The 20,947-nt window shown below is 49.5% G+C and overlaps 1 protein-coding gene across 1 annotated transcript in view; it reads right to left on the bottom strand.

Moving 5' to 3' along the window:
• Nucleotides 1-20,947, bottom strand: part of HUWE1 (HECT, UBA and WWE domain containing E3 ubiquitin protein ligase 1) — a 1,034,695-nt gene that overhangs the window by 704,584 nt on the left and 309,164 nt on the right. The window contains 1 exon segment of the mRNA XM_030194273.1: nt 20,570-20,781. Coding sequence (XP_030050133.1) covers nt 20,570-20,781 — 212 coding nt within the window.

Raw genomic sequence — 20,947 nt, 5'->3', positions numbered from 1 at the left:
TCAGGACATTGTGCAGCGGTACCGTGGAGGACTCTCTAGGTGGTGATGGATAGTCGAGGACCTCGAGCATCTCGGCCCTCGGCTCTTCCACAGAGACCACGGGAAAGGGAATGCTTATAGACATATCCCGCACAAAGGAGGCAAAGGAGAGACTCTCAGGAGGTGAGAGCTTCCTCTCCGGTGACGGCGTGGGGTCCGAGGGAAGGCCCGTAGACTCCTCTGAGGAGAAATATCTCGGGTCCTCCTCTTCCCCCCACGAGTCCTCATCCTCGGTATCGGACATTAGCTCATGTAGCTGCGTCCGGTACCGGGCCCGGCTCGACGTCGAGGCACCGAGGTCTCGGTGTCGTCGAGCGGTGGACTCCCGCGCCGGCGGGGACGGAGCTCCCTCCATCGACGTCGACGGGGACTCCACCTGCGTGGCTGTCGAGACCGGCACCGCAAGCGGCGGCGGTGTCGACTGCCCCGGCGCCGGGCTAGAGCTCCCCGGCGCCACAGTCATCGGCGCCGAGGGCGCAAGCACCCCCGGCGCCGGCACAGCCTGGCGCATCAGCCCTTCCAGGATCCCCGGAAGGATGGCTCTGAGGCACTCGTCCAGGCCCGCTGCCGGGAAAGGCGGTGGGGCCGGTAAGGGTGTCGGTGCCGGAAGCTGCTGGGGGCCAGGAGACGGCACCGAGGTGCCGGAACCCCGACGCGTCGGTACCTCCACCACCGACGGAGATCTCTCCTCTCTGCGATGACGCTTCGGCGTCGACTCCTCTTCAGGGTGCACCGAGGGCTCCCGGTGACGGCGCTTCTTGTCTTTTTTCCGGTGCACGTCACCGGTGCCGGAGGGCATGGAGGAGGAGGAGGTCGATCCCCCTCGGTCTCGGGGTACCGGGTCCGACAGGGTTCGGTCCCGTGGCTCACGAGTTGAGGGAGTGACCGGGGCCGACTGCCCACGCGGTCTCTCTACCCCACTCTCGCCGGCGGACCGGCGGGCCGACGGGACCTGTTCTCCTGGGGTCGCTGCCATCGGTGCCGATGTCTCGGGCATCGATACCGGTACCGAAGAACCGGTCTTCGATACCGATGCCGTCGAGGTCGACGTCGAGGGGCCGGCGCAAGTTCCAAAAAGACGGTCCCGCAGAACTTGCCTCGCAACCTGAGTCCGTTTCCGGAGACCGAGACACAAAACGCACGACTTGAGATTGTGCTCCGGCCCGAGGCACTGGAGGCACCAAGCGTGGGTGTCGGTCTGCGAGATCGGCCGGCCGCAGCGACCACACTTTTTAAATCCACTCGGGACCTTCGAGGACATCGACGGAAAAATCGCGTCGGCGAAGTCAAAGTCGGCAATGGTGGCTAAAATCACACCACGAAAATTGAAACCGACCGAGCGGCCACTAGGCCGCAACGAGGCGTCCCCGCTAGAAAGCGAGGGAAAAGAAGGAGCGCGTGCTCCACACGCGCAAAATTCTTTTTTTTTTTTTTTTTTTTTTTAATAAAAGAGAAAGAAGAAGAAGAAGAAGAGGCCGAACAGGCCAAAAGCGACGATCCGCGTAAACGCGGTCGAAAAAATCCGGCGGCTGAAACGAGAGAGAGGGGAAAACACAACTCTCTCAGTCGCGGAAAAAAAGTAACTGGCGGGAGCGGTCGCGCACGGGCGGGAAGACGGCCGCGCATGCGCGGTGGGCGTGCCCTGCGTGCCGACCGTCCCGCGAAGCTTATTTCCGGTTGGTGGGGGCTGCCGCGGACGTCACCCAGTCGTGAGAACAAGCAGCCTGCTTGTCCTCGGAGAATACCTGCTACAGGTATGTATCTTCGCTTTCTCCGAGGACAAGCAGGCTGCTTGTTCTCACATGCGAGGTATCTCTAGCAACCAGGCTTACTCAAAACAATGAACATTGGTCAATTGGGCCTTGCGACAGCAAGGACATAACAGAGAATGACCTGAAACCATTAACAACTAACGGACAGTACAGCCTGGAACAGAACAAAAATGGGTCTATGGGGGGTGGAGTTGGATTCTAAACCTCGAACAGATTCTGCAGCACCGACTCCCCAATCCCGGGTATCCTGCTGAAGGCAGTAGTGAGATGTGAAAGTGTGGACTGATGACCACGTTGCAGCCTTGCAAATCTCCTCAATGGAGGCTGACTTTAAGTGAGCCACTGATGCAGCCATGGCTCTAACATTATGAGACGTGACATGGCTCTCTAAAGACAGCCCAGCTTGGACATAAGTGAAGGAAATGCAATCTCCTAGCCAACTGGAGATTGTGCGTTTTCTGATGGCGACTCCCCTCCTGTTGGGAACCAAAGAAAAACAACTGAGCGGAATGTCTGAAGGGCTTTGTCTGCTCCATGTAAAAGGCCAATGCTCTCTTGCAGTCCAAGGTGTGCAAATTGCTTTCGCAAGAGCGGGTATGAGGACAGGGAAAGAAAGTTGGCAAGACAATTGACTGGTTCAGATGGAACTCCAAAACCACCTTTGGCACAAACTTAGAATGCGTGCGGAGGACTACTCTGACCTTTGGCAGAAACTTAGGGTGCGTGCGGAGGACTAATCTGTTGTGATGGAACTTGATATACGGTGCATGCACTACCAAGGCCTGAAGCTCACTGACTCTACGAGCTGAAGTAACAGCCATCAAGAAAACGACCTTCCAGGTCAAATACTTCAGATGGCAGGAATTCAGTGGCTCAAAAGGAGGTTTAAACAGCTGGCTGAGAACGACGTTGAGATCCCATGACACTGGTGGTTTCACAGGGGGCTTTGACAAAAGCAAACCTCGCATGAAGCGAACTAAAAACTGTCCAGAGATAGGCTTACCCTCTACACGGCGATGATAACCACTAATTGCACTAAGGTGAACTCTTATGGAGTTGGTCTTGAAACCAGACTCTGAGAAGTGTAGAAGGTATTCAAAGCAGGGTCCGTGTAGGACAAGAAAGAGGATCTAGGCCCTTGCTGTCACACCTCTGTGGAATCTTTCCTGGAAGCAAGCAAGACTCCCCGTGGATCCGATATTGGGATTCAGTCCTTTTCGGGATCACGGGATTAGACAGAGGGAACAACCAGTTGCGCATAAGTAGATGACGGCAGAAAAAGACCTGCACGGTCCATCCAGTCTGCCCAAGAAGATAAATTCATATGTGCTACTTTTTTATTTGTACTGTTCTCTTCAGGGCACAGACCGTATAAGTCTAGCCAGCCCTATCCCCACCTCCCAACCACAAACCCCGCCTCCCACCACCAGCTCTGGCACAGACCGTATAAGTCTGCCCAGCACTATCCCTGCCTCCCACCACAGGCTCTGGCACAGACCGTATAAGTCTGCCCAGCACCATCCCTGCCTCCCACCACCGGCTCTGGCACAGACCGTATAAGTCTGCCCAGCACTAGCCCCGCCTCCCAACCACCAGCTCTGCCACTCATTCTAGGCTAAGCTCTTGAGGATCCCTTCCTTCTGCACAGGATTCCTTTATGTTTATCCCACGCATGTTTGAATTCCGTTACCGTTTTCATCTCCACCACCTCCCGCGGGAGGGCATTCCAAGCATCCACCTCCCGCGGGAGGGCATTCCAAGCATCCACCACCCTCTCCGTGAAAAAATACTTTCTGACATTCTTCTTGAGTCTGCCCCCCTTCAATCTCATTTCATGCCCTCTCGTTCTACCGCCTTCCCATCTCCGGAAAAGGTTTGTTTGCGGATTAATACCTTTCAAATATTTGAACGTCTGTATCATATCACCCGTTTCTCCTTTCCTCCAGGGTATACATGTTCAGATCCGCAAGTCTCTCCTCATACGTCTTGTAACGCAAATCCCATACCATCCTCGTAGCTTTTCTTTGCACCGCTTCAATTCTTTTTACATCCTTAGCAAGATACAGCCTCCAAAACTGAACACAATACTCCAGGTGGGGCCTCACCAACGACTTGTACAGGGGCATCAACACCTCTTTTCTTCTGCTGGTCACACCTCTCTCTATACAGCCTAGTAACCTTCTAGCTAAGGCCACCGCCTTGTCACTCTGTTTCATCGCCTTCAGATCCTCAGATACTATCACCCCAAGATCCCTCTTCCCCATCCGTACCTAGCAGATGGGGAGAGGAATCTTGGGGTGATAGTATCCGAGGACTTCCTTCAGTACATTAGGCAAAGGAGCTGTTCAGTACATTATCAAAAGGAGCCATTGCAGCCTCTCTAGGAGGAGAAGGATAATCCAGGACCTCAAGCATCTCAGCCCTGGGCTCATCCTCAACCTCCATAGGGAAAGGAATAGCCGCAGCCATTTCCCAGACAAAGGAGGTAAAGGATAGACTCTCTGGTGGAGAAAGTCTTCTTTCTAGTGGAGGGGAAGGTTCAGAAGGAATCCCATAGGACTCATGGTCCGCCATGTTTTGAACCAGTGATAAGTGGAGACGGCGAGACATCAAGAGCTTGGATTTTTGGCATACATGAATGTTCCCCTGAAGCAGCTTGAATATAGCGAAACAGGGCAACCCTGTCGGGACTTTATTTATATGTGGAGTACGTTGAATGCGAGGCTGGATTTACTAAGCAAGATAAGTCTTCAGTCAAGATAAGTACTCTCTCCAAGTCTTTTGAATTTAGACTTTGTTATTTGAGTCTCCTTTACAAATGTTTGCATGGAACATGGTTAAGCCAGTGGCAAGTTAGTGACAATTGAGTGCAGTTGTGGAGTTTTTTTGAAGACACATGATTGATACAGTTCCCTCGTTATACAAAAGGCTTGTCCTTTGACAACGAGGTGGTGCTGTTATACCTGATGTCTTTTTTTCTGCACATTGATTGCATTGCCCAGAGGCAGCCAGAGTTGCTTGCAAACAGGTTGTAGATTTGGTAGAAAGGGATATCCTCCTCTTCCTCCCATGAACACTCATCTTCAGTATCGGACAAGACATCCCTCAGAGCAGTCCGAAACTGAGCCTGCCTCGACACCGAGGAATGACGTCCTCAATGGCGGTGCTGAGAAGTCTATTCCTGCCTGGATACCGGTAAAACTTCCTCCACCGACGTCGAAAGAGAGTCGGACCTGGGTGGCAGGCGGCACCGAGGTTGGGGACCTCAACACAGGCGAAGGGCCAGATACTGCTACAGCACACGGTACGGAAGGCGCAAGCACCCCTGACACCGAAGCAGACTGGCGCAGCAACCCTTCCAGAAGCTCTGGAAGCAGGGCCCTGATGCGCTCGTTGAGAGCCGCCGTTGGACAAGGCTGTGGGGTCAGTAAAGGAGCAGGTGGCAGAATCTGTCGAGGTTCGGGAGCAGGTACCGGGCTGCTAGACCGACACATCAGCACCTCCTGAATAGAGGGAGAGCGATCCTCTCGGTGCCGAATCCCTCGACACCAGGGAGCTCCCGGCACAGTGTGTCAAAGAAGAACGACGACGGTGCTTCTTCGCCTTCGCTCAACGCTCGTTATCGAGACAGCGAATGATACATACCTGTAGCAGGTGTTCTCCGAGGACAGCAGGCTGATTGTTCTCACGACTGGGTAGACATCCACGGCAGCCCCCTCCAACCGGAAGAAAAGTCTTGCGGGAGGTCCTGCATGCGGGGCACGCCCACCGCGCATGCGCGGGCGTCTTCCTGCCCATGTGCAACCGCTCCCGCTCAGTTAAATGACAAGCAAAGGAATAAGAAAGACAACTCCAAAGGGGAGGAGGGAGGGATGGTGAGAAAAACCAGCCTGCTGTCCTCGGAGAACACCTGCTACAGGTATGTATCATTCGCTTTCTCTGAGGACAAGCAGGCTGCTTTTGTTCTCACGACTGGGGTATTCCTAGCTCTCAGGCTCACTCAAACAACAAACAGGGTCAATTGGGCCTCGCAACAGCGAGGACATAACAGAAATTGACCTACGAAGAACAACTAACTGGGAGTGCAGCCTGAACAGAATAAAACCGGGCCCAGGAGGGTGGAGTTGGATTCAAACCCCGAACAGATTCTGCAGCACCGACTGCCCAAACAGACTGTCGCGTCGGGTATCCTGCTGGAGGCAGTAATGTGATGTGAATGTGTGGACCGATGACCACGTCGCAGCCTTGCAAATCTCTTCAATAGTGGCTGACTTCAAGTGGACCACTGACGCCGCCATGGCTCTAACACTATGAGCCATGACATGACCCTCAAGAGTCAGCCCAGCCTGGGCGTAAGTGAAGGAAATGCAATCTGCTAGCCAATTGGAGATGGTGCGTTTCCCGACAGCGACCCCCTTCCTATTGGGGTCGAAAGAAACAAACATTTGGGCAGACTGTCTGTGGGGCTGTGTCCGCTCCAGGTAGAAGGCCAATGCTCTTTTGCAGTCCAATGTGTGCAACTGACGTTCAGCAGGGTGGGTATGAGGACGGAGAAAAAATGTTGACAAGACAATTGACTGGTTAAGGTGGAACTCCGACACCACCTTTGGCAGGAACTTAGGGTGAGTGCAGAGGACTACTCTGTTATGATGGAATTTTGTGTAAGGAGCATGAGCTACCAGGGCTTGAAGCTCACTGACTCTATGAGCTGAATTAACTGCCACAAAGAAAATGACCTTCCAGGTCAAGTACTTCAGATGACAGGAATTCAGTGGCTCAAAAGGAGGTTTCATCAGCTGGGTGAGGACAAATTTGAGATCCCATGACACTGGAGGAGGCTTGACAGGGGGCTTTGACAAAAGCAAACCTCTCATGAATCGAACGACTAAAGGCTGTCCAGAGATGGGCTTACCCTCTACACGATAATGGTAAGCACTAATTGCACTAAGGTGGTTCCTTACTGAGTTGGTTTTGAGACCAGACTCCGATAAGTGCAGAAGGTATTCAAGCAGGGTCTGTGCAGGACAAGAGCAAGGTTCTAGGGCCTTGCTGTCACACCAGACAACAAACCTCTTCCATTTAAAAGAGTAACATCTTTTCGTGGAGTCTTTCTTGGAAGCAAGCAAGACTCGGGAGACACCCTTAGAGAGACCCAAGTAGGCGAACACTAAGCTCTCAACATCCAGGCCGTGAGAGCCAGGGACTGGAGGTTGGGTTGTAGAAGCGCCCCCTCATTCTGAGTAATGAGAGTTGGAAAACACTCCAATTTCCACGGTTCTTCGGAGGACAACTCCAGAAGAAGAGGGAACCAAATCTGACGCGGCCAGAAGGGAGCGATCAGAATCATGGTTCCGCGATCTTTCTTCCCCACGAGAGATATGGGAGGATACGCGTACAGAAGGCCTGTCCCCCAATGAAGGAGGAAGGCATCCGACGCTAGCCTGCCGTGGGCCTGTAGTCTGGAACAGAACTGAGGGACCTTGTGATTTCGGTGAGTGGCAAAAAGATCCACCGAGGGGGTGCCCCACTCCCGGAAGATCTTTCGGGCTACAGCCATGTTCAGCGACAACTCGTGAGGTTGCATTATCCTGCTCAACCTGTCAGCCAGACTGTTGTTTACACCTGCCAGATAAATGGCTTGGAGAAACGTGCCTTGCTGGCGAGCCCAAAGCCACATCTGAACAACTTCCTGACATAGAGGGCGAGATCCGGTACCCCCTTTCTTGTTGAGGTAGTATATCGCAACCTGATTGTCTGTCTGAATTAGAATGATTTGTTTGGATAGCCGATCTCTGAAAGTCTTTAGAGTGTTCCAGATCGCTTGTAACTCCAGGAGGTTGATCTGAAGACGCTTTTCCTGAAGGGACCAAGCTCCTTGAGTATGAAGTCCATCTACATGCGTTCCCCACCCTAGGAGGGATGCATCCATCGTCAGCACTTTTTGTGGCTGAGGGATTTGGAATGGGCGCCCCAAAACCCCTATAAATTCCAATTTTTGAACTAGGATTAGATAGGGCTTTGGGTAATTGATTACAAACCCTAGTAGCTCTAGCACCTGAACAGTCATCTGCATGGACTGCAAAGCTCCTGCCTGGGAGGTGCTCTTCACCAGCCAATCGTCTAGACAAGGGAACACATGCACTCCCAGTCTGCGTAGCGACGCAGCAACAACTGCCAGGCACTTGGTAAATACTCTGGGCGCAGACGCCAAGCCAAAAGGCAGCACACAGTACTGAAAAGGCTGTGCTCCCAGCCGAAACCGCAGATACTTCCTGTGAGCTGGAAGTATCGAGATGTGAGTGTAAGCATCCTTTAAGTCCAGAGAGCATAGCCAATCGTTTTCCTGAATCAAGGGAAGAAGGGTGCCTAGGGAAAGCATCCTGAACTTTTCTCGGACCAGATATTTGTTCAGGCCCCTTAGATCTAGGATGGGACGCATCCCTCCTGTTTTCTTTTGCACAAGGAAGTACCTGGAATAGAATCCCAGCCCTTCCTGCCCTGGTGGCTAAAAGCTCAGAAAGAGCAGCCCGGATCCAAGCCTGTCTCGACGTGGAAGTACGACGACTTCGATGACGGTGTTGAGAAGTCAACTCCCTTAAAGACTCCAGTGAAGCTTCCTCCACTGACGACAATGGAGAGACAACTCGGGTGGCTGCCGACTCCGGTACCGCAAGCGATGCCGGAGGAGGAGACCTCACCACAGGCAAAAGGCTAGGTGCCGCAGGAGCCTCCGGCACAGACTGTACTGGTACCTCCGGTGCTGAACGCAATTGGTGCAGCACTGCTTCCATAAAATTGGGAAACAGAGCCTTGATGCGCTCATCAAGGGAAGCTGCCAAGGAAGGCTGTGGTGCCGATGTGAGCTTTGGAGGCAGAACCTGTAGGGGTTGGGGAGCCGGTACCGGACTGCCAGACGACTGTCGCGCCGACACCTCCATCACAGAGGGAGAGTGATCCTCTCGGCGGCGACGCTTCTCGGATGCCGAATGCTTCGACGACCCGGAGCTCCCAGTACCGTGTCGAGAAGGAGAACAATGACGGTGCTTCTTGACCATCGCCCATCATCAAGACTCCTCGGTACCGGTGAGGAGAACGTGGAATCCACACGCCTCCTCGGGGCCGGGTCCGATACAGGTCGGTCCCGGGGGGGGGGGAGGGGGGCCTGCAAAGCAGGAGGTGTCCAGCGTGCATCGGTCTTTTGGCAGCCTTTACCTGGTCTCCCGACGCCAACGCAGCCCTCGACGCCATCGACGCCGAGGTACCGGACCCAAAAAGCTTTTCTCTCTGAGCTTCTCTCGAGAGCTGGGTGCGTTTCTTCATCTGAAGACACAACTTACAGCTCTCTGGGCGATGGTTGGGCCCAAGGCACTGAAGGCACCAGGAGTGCGGATCAGTGCCTGAGATGGTCCGGTTGCAGCAGGCGCATGGTTTGAAGCCACTGGGCGCCTTCGATGACATGGCGGGGAAAACAGCCTCCGCGAAATCAAAAAACGCGATTGTGTCAGAAAACTAGACAAGAAAAGGGTGGAAAACCCCAACCGAGCAGCCTAAAAGCGGTCACACGAAAAACTGAAGGAAACTTACCAACAGGGGAAAAAACTTTTTTTTTTTTTTTAAACAACAAATTATACTCGATCTAAGGTGAACCGAGAAAAAAGAAGAAACCTCTACTCCGGAAGCAGAGGAAAACACAAAGCGCAGAAGAGAAGAAACTGAGGAGCGGAACCTCGCGACAGCCGGGAAATTACGTACGCGCATATGCAGTGCGATTGCCACACGCGGTGGAATGCTCCAGAAGAGACTTCTAGAGATTTTTGCTGAAAATTCTCCGGGGTCCAACGTGACGTCACCCACATGTGAGAATATCAGCCTGCTTGTCCTCGGAGAACAAAAAATACCACAGCACAAACTAGGGAAAGTGGTATGTGAAAAAAAAATCATATATGATGATGAAACTATGAAAAACTTTTTATCAATGTATCGCTAATAGAAAGATAAGAACTGCGAAATACCCCTCCAAGGGACACCACCTTGCAGTGGTGGAGGAACTTCTGTGTCTGAATGACTCAGAAGGCTATGCTGAAGGGTTACCCATATCAAACAGGCCTCTGAGGAGAAACCAGACAAAAAGTGTCCCAAACTAGGGAGAGTGGAAAGATGGCGACCTGAAGCTCATACGCTCAACAGCCCAGCTGTCCTCTGAAGTTCTGTCTCTGTTTACTTGAAATTTCCTCTCTGCAACTGCAGTTCCCTTAACTTAGATGAAGGGGACAATCGGGGGTCAGCCACCATTGGCCAGAGTTTTGTCCCCTGTGCAGCAAGTGTGGGACCACTGTGCGACAAGCTGCCCACAGATGACTGGGTTGGTGAGTTCTTTGATTAGCGCCGGCGAAGGAGCGTCGACGCTCTTGGACCTGGAAACAACTTCATCGCTCCCGAATCATTTAACCACCATGTCCAAAGGAGTGGAGGAGTGAGTTAGGAGTCCATGCTGAAACAGAAGTCGTTTACAGCTGAAGCCGAGTCGGCGGTGCCACTCCTAAACCCGTAAGAGCTTTTAGCTTGGAGTTTTTTGCTCCAGTGGAGGTTACATTGAATATCATCTGGAAAGCACTCCAGGATCTAAAGGTGGTAGTAAATAACTTTGCTTCAGATATAATCTTATTAGTGAGTTACATGGATAACCTAATCGAACCCTTGAGAAAGAAAAATTGATATAGCAAATGAAGCTCTACAGGAGTAGGAAACGATTAAGATTTTGAAAATAATAATAGACCAGAAATTTGAACAAAATGAATATTATTACAGATTAATATTGAGATGGTTGTTTTCCCAGAGTTCCTGGTATGACTCCTAAATATTTCCTCAGAAATATTTCCTGAAAATTTTGTTATTTTCCTTTGTAATGATTCCTCTTAGTAATATAAATTATTACTTAGTAATATTCATTCAAAAGGAGTGAAGCCTGTGAAACTGGGATTACCTTAATCAGTGGGAATTGGATTAGAGACGCAAGTGTTCGCATTGTTAAATAATTTCTGGTTTTAAAAGAGAAAAAATGAAATTAGCTGTATTATTTCTTCTAATATTGGACAATAAGTATGTTTCCAACAAAATAAACTGAAAATACACCATTTTGGGTTTAAAGAAGCCAACTAGATGATCAATGTGGAATAATGATTCAGATAAGTAACAACTGAGGATAATCAGGTTAATACCACGTTTTTTCTGTTTACTGTTTAATTGATCTCCTTGTCTTGTTTCCCTGTCCCTATTTTGTGGTCTAAGGAAGAGTATAGAATCACCTGATTGAAATAATTCTTGTGTATTACTTTCTCTGTATTTCTGGCAAGTTATTTTATTGCTTGTAAATTTAAATGCTTAATAAAAAAAAAATAAATAAAAAAAAGAACTGCGAAATAAAGTGATGTGAAAAAGCCCGTGACACGAAGTAGCAAAACGAAGAACTAAAGAACAAGGTAAAAAAAGGAAAGGAAACATACTTAGTGCTTCCTATTAGTAATAAAATGTTAATACACTTGGACTCTGTGGAGTACAAACTAGAAAAGACATGGACAGAAATAGCCACTTTTAAACTGAGTGATGTAACTGTTGTCATCACAAGGATATGTAACGTATACAAAGCATGTGACTACTGGTAGATGAGTGTAATATTAAAAGGAAACCAAGACTGAAAAATAAAACAGCAATAAAAAGTAGGAGAGGGTAAAAAAGAAAAGGAAACCAAAACTAGAAGAATAAATGAATGGAGTAGAAAGCCAAAATTAGTGGAGGCAAAGATAAAAATAAAAGTATATAGAAAATGTATATAAAAAAAAATATGTGATGAAAATAGGGCAAAGGTAAACAATGAATGGATGTGTATATAACAAAAAGAGAAAAAAGAAAGATGTAGAAAGGAAACCAAGACTAAATAAAAAGACGAGAAACTGAAAATAGTTAAGCTTATGATGAAGAAAGGGGTAAAAGCTAAAAAAGGGGGTAAAAAATATAAAGATAAAGTGGAATCCAATATGGTAGGGCCAAAGCTCAAAAAGTGTATAGGAAAAAAGGCAAAAATGTATTTAAACAAAATGTATATTAAAAACCTGGAGTAAAGATGAACTTGGAGTGAAAATGTATGCGGAAAAAAACAGAGAAAGCTGCTTAGTTGACAAATTGTAAGTGAAAATGGAAGTGTAATAAAAATGAAAAATTAATACAAAGATAATAAACTGTTTTCTTTAGGAAAATTGACTTATGTATGGTATTGTGCTTGAGCTGATGACTAAATATTGAGAACAGAAGCTGTTCTTATGAACCTAATATCAACAAATTCGTAAAAAATATGCATGAATTTGGTATGAAGTTGTATGATAATGTGATAAGAGAACAAATATATGACATATAATTGTGCAGACTATGTAATCTGTTGCTTAACATTAGGATCTGAGGAAAGGAGGAGTAGGAGGAGAAAGCTCTTGAACAACACTAGTAGGCGAAGTAGGTTAGGAACAATCTCTTTATTTAAATATACACTCGACTCAACCCAGCCTACTCCTCCTACTCCCCCTTTCCTCAGATTCTACTTTTCGTAGGAATTTGTGTACCTCCACCCTCGTGGTGGTTTGGCTTGCTTAACATTAGGACAAAGGCTATCTCAATTTCAGGTTAGCAAAATTATGATCTGATATTACTATAAGTGCTTAAAAACAAATAATAATAAAAAAAGAGTAAAGCAAAGAAATGGCATAATGTTGAGAAAAATTTAAATGCTATACAGCAACGAAAATCATTGCCTATATTGATTTTGAAGACTGGACATTATCTTTGATCCACTGGAATTGCACTTCAGACAATGAAACAGCTACGACATTTGCTGTGTATCTCAAGTTAAGCACCTTATTTCATCTGCATTATTACAAACTAGTAAAAAAGGTCCGTTTCCGACACAAATGAAATGGGCGCTAGCAAGGTTTTTGTCGGAGTGTGTATGTTTCAGAGTGTGTGTGAGAGAATGACTGTGTGAGTGTGTGTGTGTGTGACAGAGAGTGAGACTGGGTGCAAGTGTCTGTGAGAGAGTGAGTATGTGTGATTCTCCTCCCTCCCCTGCCCCCCCCCCTCCAGCCACCCAGCGATTCTCCTCGTTCCCCTGCTCCCTCCAGCCACCCAGCAATTCTCCTCTCTCTCCCCTGTCCCCCTCCAGCCTTTCTTGTAATAGTTCATATCATCATTTTCCCATACACATATATCATTTCCTTCCCTATATTTTATGTTCTCTCATATTTATTTATGACATTTATATCCCACAGTATTCTCGCCCATGGGAAGGCTCAATGTGGCATACAGTAGTTTATAAGCAAACAATAGTACAAAATACAGTATACAAGGTCACAAGAGGGAGAAAGAAACAACTGAGGAGGAAAAGGAAGAGAGGGGAGGTGATGAATTATCAAAGAGAGGGCCGTGGGTTCAAAAGGGTGTGGCACCAGAAGGGCTCGTAGCGTATGCTCTGCCAAAAAGGAAGGTCTTGAGTCGCTTCTTGAAGGTCGGGTGATCTTGAGTGAATTTGACCTCTCGAGGCAGCCAGTTCCACAATTGAGTGCTGAGATAAGGGAAAGAGGAACCATAGATGGTCTTATATTTGAGGCCACAAGGAGCTGGGTAGTGGAGATTGAGGTACGAGTGGGCCGACCTTCGGGAGTTCCTGGGCGGCAGGTTAATGAGAGTGTCCATATAGGAAGGAGCTTCTCCATAGATGATTTTGTGCACCAAAGCGCAGATCTTGAACGCGATGCAGTCCTTCACAGGAAGCCAGTGCAGCCGCTCACGTAGTGGTCTCGAACTTTCAAATCTCAATTTGCCGAAGATGAGTCGAGCTGCTGTATTCTGAGCAGTTTGCAATTTTTTTAGGAGCATGTTTGTGCATCCCTCATAGATACTGTTGCAGTAAGCAAGACGGCTAATTACCAGAGACTGGACTAGAATGCGGAATATGTCTCGAGGGAAGTAAGGCTTGATACGCTTAAGCCTCCAAAGAGAGTAGAACATTTGCATGACTGTAGAGTTCACATGCTGCTCCAATGTCAAAGATCTGTCAACCAGGACTCCCAAGATTTTTAGGGATACAGAGATAGTTCATATCATCATTTTCCCATACACATCTGTCATTTCTCTGCTTAATAGTTCACAATCATATTTCCTTCCCTATATTTTATGTTCTCACATTTTATTAGTCCTACCAAACCGGCTGCACCATCTGCTGGAGACTAAGAACATACTGGCTGGGAGTTGGCATGGGAAAATTAGGTTCTTACCTTAGTAATTTTCTTTCCTTTAGTCATAGCAGATGAAGCCATTATGTATGGGTTGTGTCCATCAACCAGCAGGGGGAGAGAGAGAGCACTCAACTTTTCACAGTGCCTCATGGCCAGCCAGCTCCACTGCCTCTTCAGTATTTGAAGCTTCCAAAGCAGTATAGCAAACCGCAATGGGAATAACATGAACTTTCCTCACAGCGAACGAAGGAGGGAATGAACACATCCTCCTGGAGGGAATAAACTCATCCTCCCAAAACATAAACTGGAGGGAATGGACTCATCCTCCTATAAGTGAACAAGAATCCTGAAGACTGTTTTCCGACTTTCTCCCAAAGATGGAATCTCCAGGAAACACGAACAGAACCTGAAATAGATTTACAGCAGATAGCATCAGACAGGGAGGGATCATGGCTGCATCTGCTATGACTAAAGGAAAGAAAATTACCAAGGTAAGAACCTAATTTTCCCTTCCTTGTCATCAAGCAGATGAAGCCATTATGTATGGGATGTAACAAAGCAATCCCTATATAGGGTGGGAACAGGTCACACCACGCGCTAGCACTTGTGCTCCAAAACGTGCATCCCTCCTAGCAACCACATCCAGCCTGTAATGTCGGGCAAAAGAGAGCTTAGAAGCCCATGTTGCTGCACTGCATATCTCTTGACGAGAGAATGATCCAGTTTCAGCCCAAGAGGAAGAAATCGCTCTGGTAGAATGCGCCTTAAAGGCTACAGGCGGACACCAGCCGGCAAGCAGATAAGCTGAAAAGATAGTTTCTTTGAGCCAGCGGGCAATAGTGGCTTTAGACGCTGGAGACCCTCTGCGAGGACCTGATAGCAAAACAAACAGATGATCATAGATCCTGAAAGAGATAGTAACTCGCAGATACTGCAGCAGAGTCCTGCGCACATCCATGTGCAACTGCCCAAAAGATTCTGGAAACTCCTCCTTATCAAAGGAGATCAAGAAAATAGGCTGGTTTAGGTGAAACGCTGAAACCACCTTAGGCATGAAGGAAGGCACGGTCCGAACCGTGACCCCGGACTCTGAGAATTGCAGAAATGGGTCTGTACAGGACAGCGCCTGGAGTTCTGACACCCGTCTCGCCGAAGTAATGGCCACAAGAAAAACGACCTTTAGTGTCAAATCTTTCTCCGATGCTCGACGAAGCGGCTCAAAAGGAGAAGCCTGCAGGGCCTTCATAACTAGCCCCAGGTTCCAAGCTGGAATTGGTGCTCGCACGGAAGGCCGGAGCCGAAGCACCCCACTAAGAAACCGTGCCACATCTGGATGAGCAGCTAAAGACACGCCCGCAACCTTACCACGAAGGGAGGCCAACGCTGCCACTTGCACCTGCAGGGAATTATAGGCCAAGCCTATTTGTACACCATCCTGCAAAAAGTCCAGAATCAGCGAGACAGGAGCCCGCATGGGTGTGATCGCTTTTGAAGCACACTAAGACTCAAACTGGCGCCAAATCCTGGCATAAGCCATGGAAGTGGAACGCTTGCGGGCCTGCAGGAGAGTGGAAATGACTGTGTTTGAATAGCCTTTGTCCCTCAATTGCGCCCTCTCAATCGCCATGCCATAAGACCAAAGCGGCAGGCGTCCTCCATGGCTACCAGGCCCTGTGACAACAGGTTCGGTACCAGAGGTAAAGGAAGGGGAGCCTCCACTAGCATCTGTCGGAGGTCTGCATACCAAGGCCTCCTGGGCCAATCCGGGGCGATGAGGACCACTTCTCCTGGGTGCAGCCGAATCCACAGGAGCACGCGCCCTATCAAGGGCCACGGAGGGAACACATAGTAGGCCCGGAGGCCAGGGCTGAGTCAAGGCATCCAACTCTGCCGAGCGAGGATCTCTCCGTCTGCTGAAGAAGCACGGGACTTTGGCATTTGAACTTGTCGCCATAAGATCCATCAAGGGCTTGCCCCATTTGGCACATATCTGCAGGAATACTTCGCCTGCTAGTTCCCATTCTGCTGGATCGATCTGATGCCTGCTTAGATAATCAGCTTGCACGTTGCTCTGACCTGCAATGTGAGCGGCCGACAGAAACTGAAGATGCAGCTCGGCCCAGTGGCAAATCTGTTCGGCCTGCGCGGCCAGTGCTCTGCACTGAGTGCCGCCTTGTCGATTTATGTAGGCCACTGCTGTCGTGTTGTCCGACATCACTCTGACAGCCAATCCTTCCAGGGTCACTTGAAAGGCCAGAAGCACCTGAAACACTGCTTTCAACTCCAGGCGGTTGATGGACCACTCCGACTCTTTGGGTGTCCATAGACCCTGGGCATGCTTCCCCTTGCAATGTGCGCACCAGCCCTTCAGGCTGGCATCTGTCACTACTAGACACCAATCGGGGAGCGCCAGCGGCATTCCTCACCGCAGCATGCTGTCTGAGAGCCACCACTCCATGCTGAGTCGGGCCGCAGGGAGCCAAGAAAGCCTGCATTGATAATCCTGAGAAACTGGAGACCATTTTTGAAGCAGGGAATACTGTAGAGGTCTCAGGTACGCTCTCGCCCAGGGCACCACTTCCAATGTGGCTGTCATCGATCCAAGCAGCTGGACAATGTACCAAGCTCGCGGGCGGGGCATCCTCAGGAGCAGACGGACCTGATTCTGAAGCTTGCACAGCCTTAGCTCGGGTAGGTATACATAGCCCGAGTCTGTGTCGAACCTGGCCCCCAAATATTCTAGAGATTGCGAGGGGGTCAGGTGGCTTTTGGCCATATTGACGACCCAACCTAGAGATTGAAGTACTGAGACCACTCTGGCTGTAGCTTGATAGCTCTCTGTTACAGAGGCTGCTCTGATGAGCCAGTCGTCTAGGTACGGGTGAACCCTGATGCCTTCTCGCCTGAGCAAAGCAGCTACTACCACCATTACCTTCGAAAAGGTTCGGGGAGCTGTGGCGAGGCCAAAAGGCAAGGCCCGGAACTAGAAATGTTTTCCAAACATCGCAAACCGCAGAAACTTCTGGTGCAGGGGTCAAATTGGTATGTGCAAGTAAGCTTCTTTCAGGTCTAGAGACGTGAGAAACTCTCCTGGCTGTACCGCAGCAATGACGGAGCACAGGGTTTCCATGTGGAAATGCCGCACTCTCAGGGACTTGTTTAATTCTTTTAAGTCCAGAATAGGGCGAAAAGACCCACCTTTTCGCAGCACCACAAAGTAGATGGAGTATCGGCCGTAGCCGTGTTCGGCGGGAGGTACAGGGGACACGGCCCCTAACTGAATCAGACCTTGCAAAGTCTCCTCTACCGCCGCCCGTTTGGCGGCAGAACCACATCGGGACTCCACAAACACGTCTCTTACTGGGGCGTTGAATTCTATTCTGTAGCCATCTCTGATCAGGTCCAGAACCCACTGATCTGAGGAAATATTGGCCCACTCCTCGGCAAAGAGGGAAAGACGTCCTCCGATGACAGGAAGCGAGGAAGGGGCCGGCGCACCATCATTGAGAGGGTCGCCCCTGAACTCCAGGCCTAGAGCTGGTGGCTGCGGAACGCTTGTCCGAGCGAAAGGAGTTCCTCTGCTGAAAAACGGGCATGAGAAGTGAACCCAGCAGAACGCCCCGGGCGGTACCTTCTAGCTTCACAGAAGCGAGGTCTATAAGAGGAGTGGACCGCCTGGCCCTTGGAGGAAGGCCTCGGCCTATCTTCGGGCAAGCGCTGGGGTTTAGGATCTCCCAGGTTTTTAACAATTTTTTTTCCAACTCCTCACCAAATAGGAGAAGGCCTTGAAAGGGCAACTTCACCAACCTTTGCTTAGAGGCCATGTCCGCTGCCCAATGTCGTAGCCAAATAAGACAGCGAGCCGCCACTGCTACTGCCATTTGTTTAGCCGAAGCTCTGACAATATCATAAAGGGCATCAGCCAAAAAGGACAAGGCAGACTCCAGCCGCGGAGCCACATCTGAGAAGGGCTCCGCTCCATCTCCGGGCTGTTCCACTGCCTGTTGCAACCAAGCCAGGCAGGCTCTAGCAGCATAACAACTGCATGCAGACGCCCGAACAGTAAGACCTGCAATTTCAAAGGACCATTTAATTGCTGCTTCCAGCCTACGGTCTTGTATATCCTTCAGGGCAACTCCTCCTTCCAAAGGGAGGGTAGTTCTCTTTGTCACCGCAGTGACTAGGGCATCTACTTTAGGCATTGCAAAGCGAGCCAAATGCTCCTCACGCAGAGGGTATAATTGCCCCATAGCCCTGGAAACTTTCAAAGGTCCCTCGGGGTCAGCCAACTGAGCGGAAATAAGCTCTTGGATGGAGTCATGCAAAGGAAAGGCTCGAGCAGGCTTTTTGGTACTAGCCATCCTAGGATTCACAGAGGAGGCCGTGCCACTGTCAGGCTCCTCAGTAGAAAGGACCTGTAGGGCATCTGAAATAAACGCTGGCAGCTCATCACGGTGGAAAATCCTCACCGCGGAGGGATCATCCAGATCCTGTGGTAATTCTGCACCTGACTCTGGGTCCGCAGACCACGAAGGCCTGCCAGAACTCTCCGAATCCTCACAGGCAGACCACGGGGGGGAAAAAGGAGGTACACCACAATCTGAAGAGGAATTAGCCTGTTTACGCTTTTCTTTATGCCAATTATCAGGGAAAATAGCCTCAGCGGGCAGTCCCAGGCCAGAATCCACTGGGGGGGAACAATAGAAGTGGCCTCAGACGACCCTTGAGGGAGAGCTCTTTTCAGCATGTATGCTTTATGCAATAACACAAAATCAGGGGAGAAAAACTCGCCCTGGGCACCCAGATCCCGTCCGGGGCTAGCCGCTCCCAGAATAGCCTCAATTTGAGGTCCGTCCCCCCCCCCTCCCCCGGGGCTCAGGGCTCTCCGTCTCTACAGAGGCTGCGCCATGCGGAGAATTCAAAATGGCGTCCGCTGCCAGCTCTGAGCGGGAAGAATCATCGCTCGCCATGCTCGGCCCGGCTCTTACACCTGTACAGCACGATTTACAGAGCCCCGCTGCTGATTTGCGCTTGCCACACCGGGAACAGCGCTTTACATTCTCTGCAGCCATTGCTGAAAACGGCGGGAAAATTCAAAATGGCGGTTTCGCATCAAAAACGCCTCGATCGCGGGCCCACCCCGGAGGAGTTAGAAAACACTCTTACCTCACCGGACAGAGTATCACAGCTCCGGTCCCATAGAAGAATCAAAAGGAAAACCTCTGTTCCATTTTTTTTTTTTAACACTGTGAGGAAAGCAGAGGTAATAAGAACTCTGGAGGCTCAGATGAGTGGGAAAGGCAGGGAAAGGCGAACCAATGTGCCTGCATCTACTGAGTGGTAAAGGACAGGGAAAAGCAAGCTAATATGTCCACATCCACGGGGGCATGGGTAAGGCAGGGAAAGGGCTAACCTATGTGCCTTCAAAGTGAAGCTGCTATACCCTCTAACACCCCGGCTAACAACTGGCAAGCCAGGAGCCACTCCCAGGCAGATTTTTGATGGAGCTCGAAGAAGCTGCAGCCACCCTGCTTGGGGAGACAGAGAATACTGAAGAGGCAGTGGAGCTGGCTGGCCATGAGGCACTGTGAAAAGTTGAGTGCTCTCTATCTCCCCCTGCTGATTGATGGACACAACCCATACATAATGGCTTCATCTGCTTGATGACAAGGAAAGTGCTATTATTCAGGTCTCAGAATTTGTTTTCTCAGTCTCCATCTGCTGGTAGGCAAGCGTAACACAAGTGTCAGCATTTGGACCAATCTGGAGGGCTAACAATGAATTATTATTATTTGTTGCATTTGTATCCCACATTTCCCCACCTCTTTGCAGGCTCAATGTGGAAGCTCTGTTTACTGGGAACTCATAACAGCATTTTGAATTTTTTTTTTCCGGAGTAAAATTACTAGAACTGCTGCAGTGTAGCCAGTGCTTTTAAAAACAGAAACCAGGACCTATGTGATGTCACAAACAACAGTAGAGGACTCTGTAGGTATAACCAAACACAAAACCACTCATCTTTCCCCCAAGCCCCCAATATGCTAGCCTATTTCCTACCAAGAGCCACTACCAGAAACCTGAAACTTGCTCTCTCCCTTTGGTCACTGTTCATCACAGCACACATGTTCAAACACCCCAATAGCAAGTGTCAGATATCCACACAGTATTAAGTCCTATAGTGGAGACAATTAATAATATGGTACCTAGCACAAGATTCTGTCCTGTGAAAGAAAATCCATTCCACCTATACCTAACAAAAAAAGGAAGCAGATGTCAATGCACAAGCCACAATGCAACAAGAGCAAACTAGGGGGCTACTGCAACCATCTGTAGAGAATGCCACATGGGGAAAGAGTTTCATTTGTCAAACTAGCTCTCATGGGAATAGATCCACCCAAACACTTCAGGTAAGTGCTTTACTATTGGCTCTATCAGTTCCCACAGGAGGTCAAATTCTGACACTATAGTGGTAATACTTACTGCTGGCTCTGCTCTGCTTCACTCTGCTGGTTGCTGCTAAAGCTTTGCATAGCCTGCACTTCCTCTTCTTCCTCATCCTCGCTTGAAGCTTCCTCAGCAGCATGGTTGGAACGGGGCGAGGGGGTAGTTGCAGTACCATCAGCTTTTTGGATGGATGGTTTCTGACAAATGTATTTAGGATCACGTCCAAGATTACAGATCTCCTCCAGCAACTGAAAAACAAGAGGAAACATCCAAGTGAAACATACAACTCACAACACCAATCACACAATGCTTCTTGCATCACCACCTCTTGGGGGCAGCAAACTATAAGATATAGAAGAGCTCAGTACCATGATCAGCGAGTTCACTTTTCAATGCTTACACTCCTCCACTGTC

This window comes from Microcaecilia unicolor, chromosome 2 (assembly GCF_901765095.1).
Source record: "Microcaecilia unicolor chromosome 2, aMicUni1.1, whole genome shotgun sequence".
Lineage (NCBI taxonomy): Eukaryota > Metazoa > Chordata > Amphibia > Gymnophiona > Siphonopidae > Microcaecilia > Microcaecilia unicolor.
Note: the sequence above shows the minus strand (reverse complement) of the source record. Positions and strands in the feature narration are given on the sequence as shown.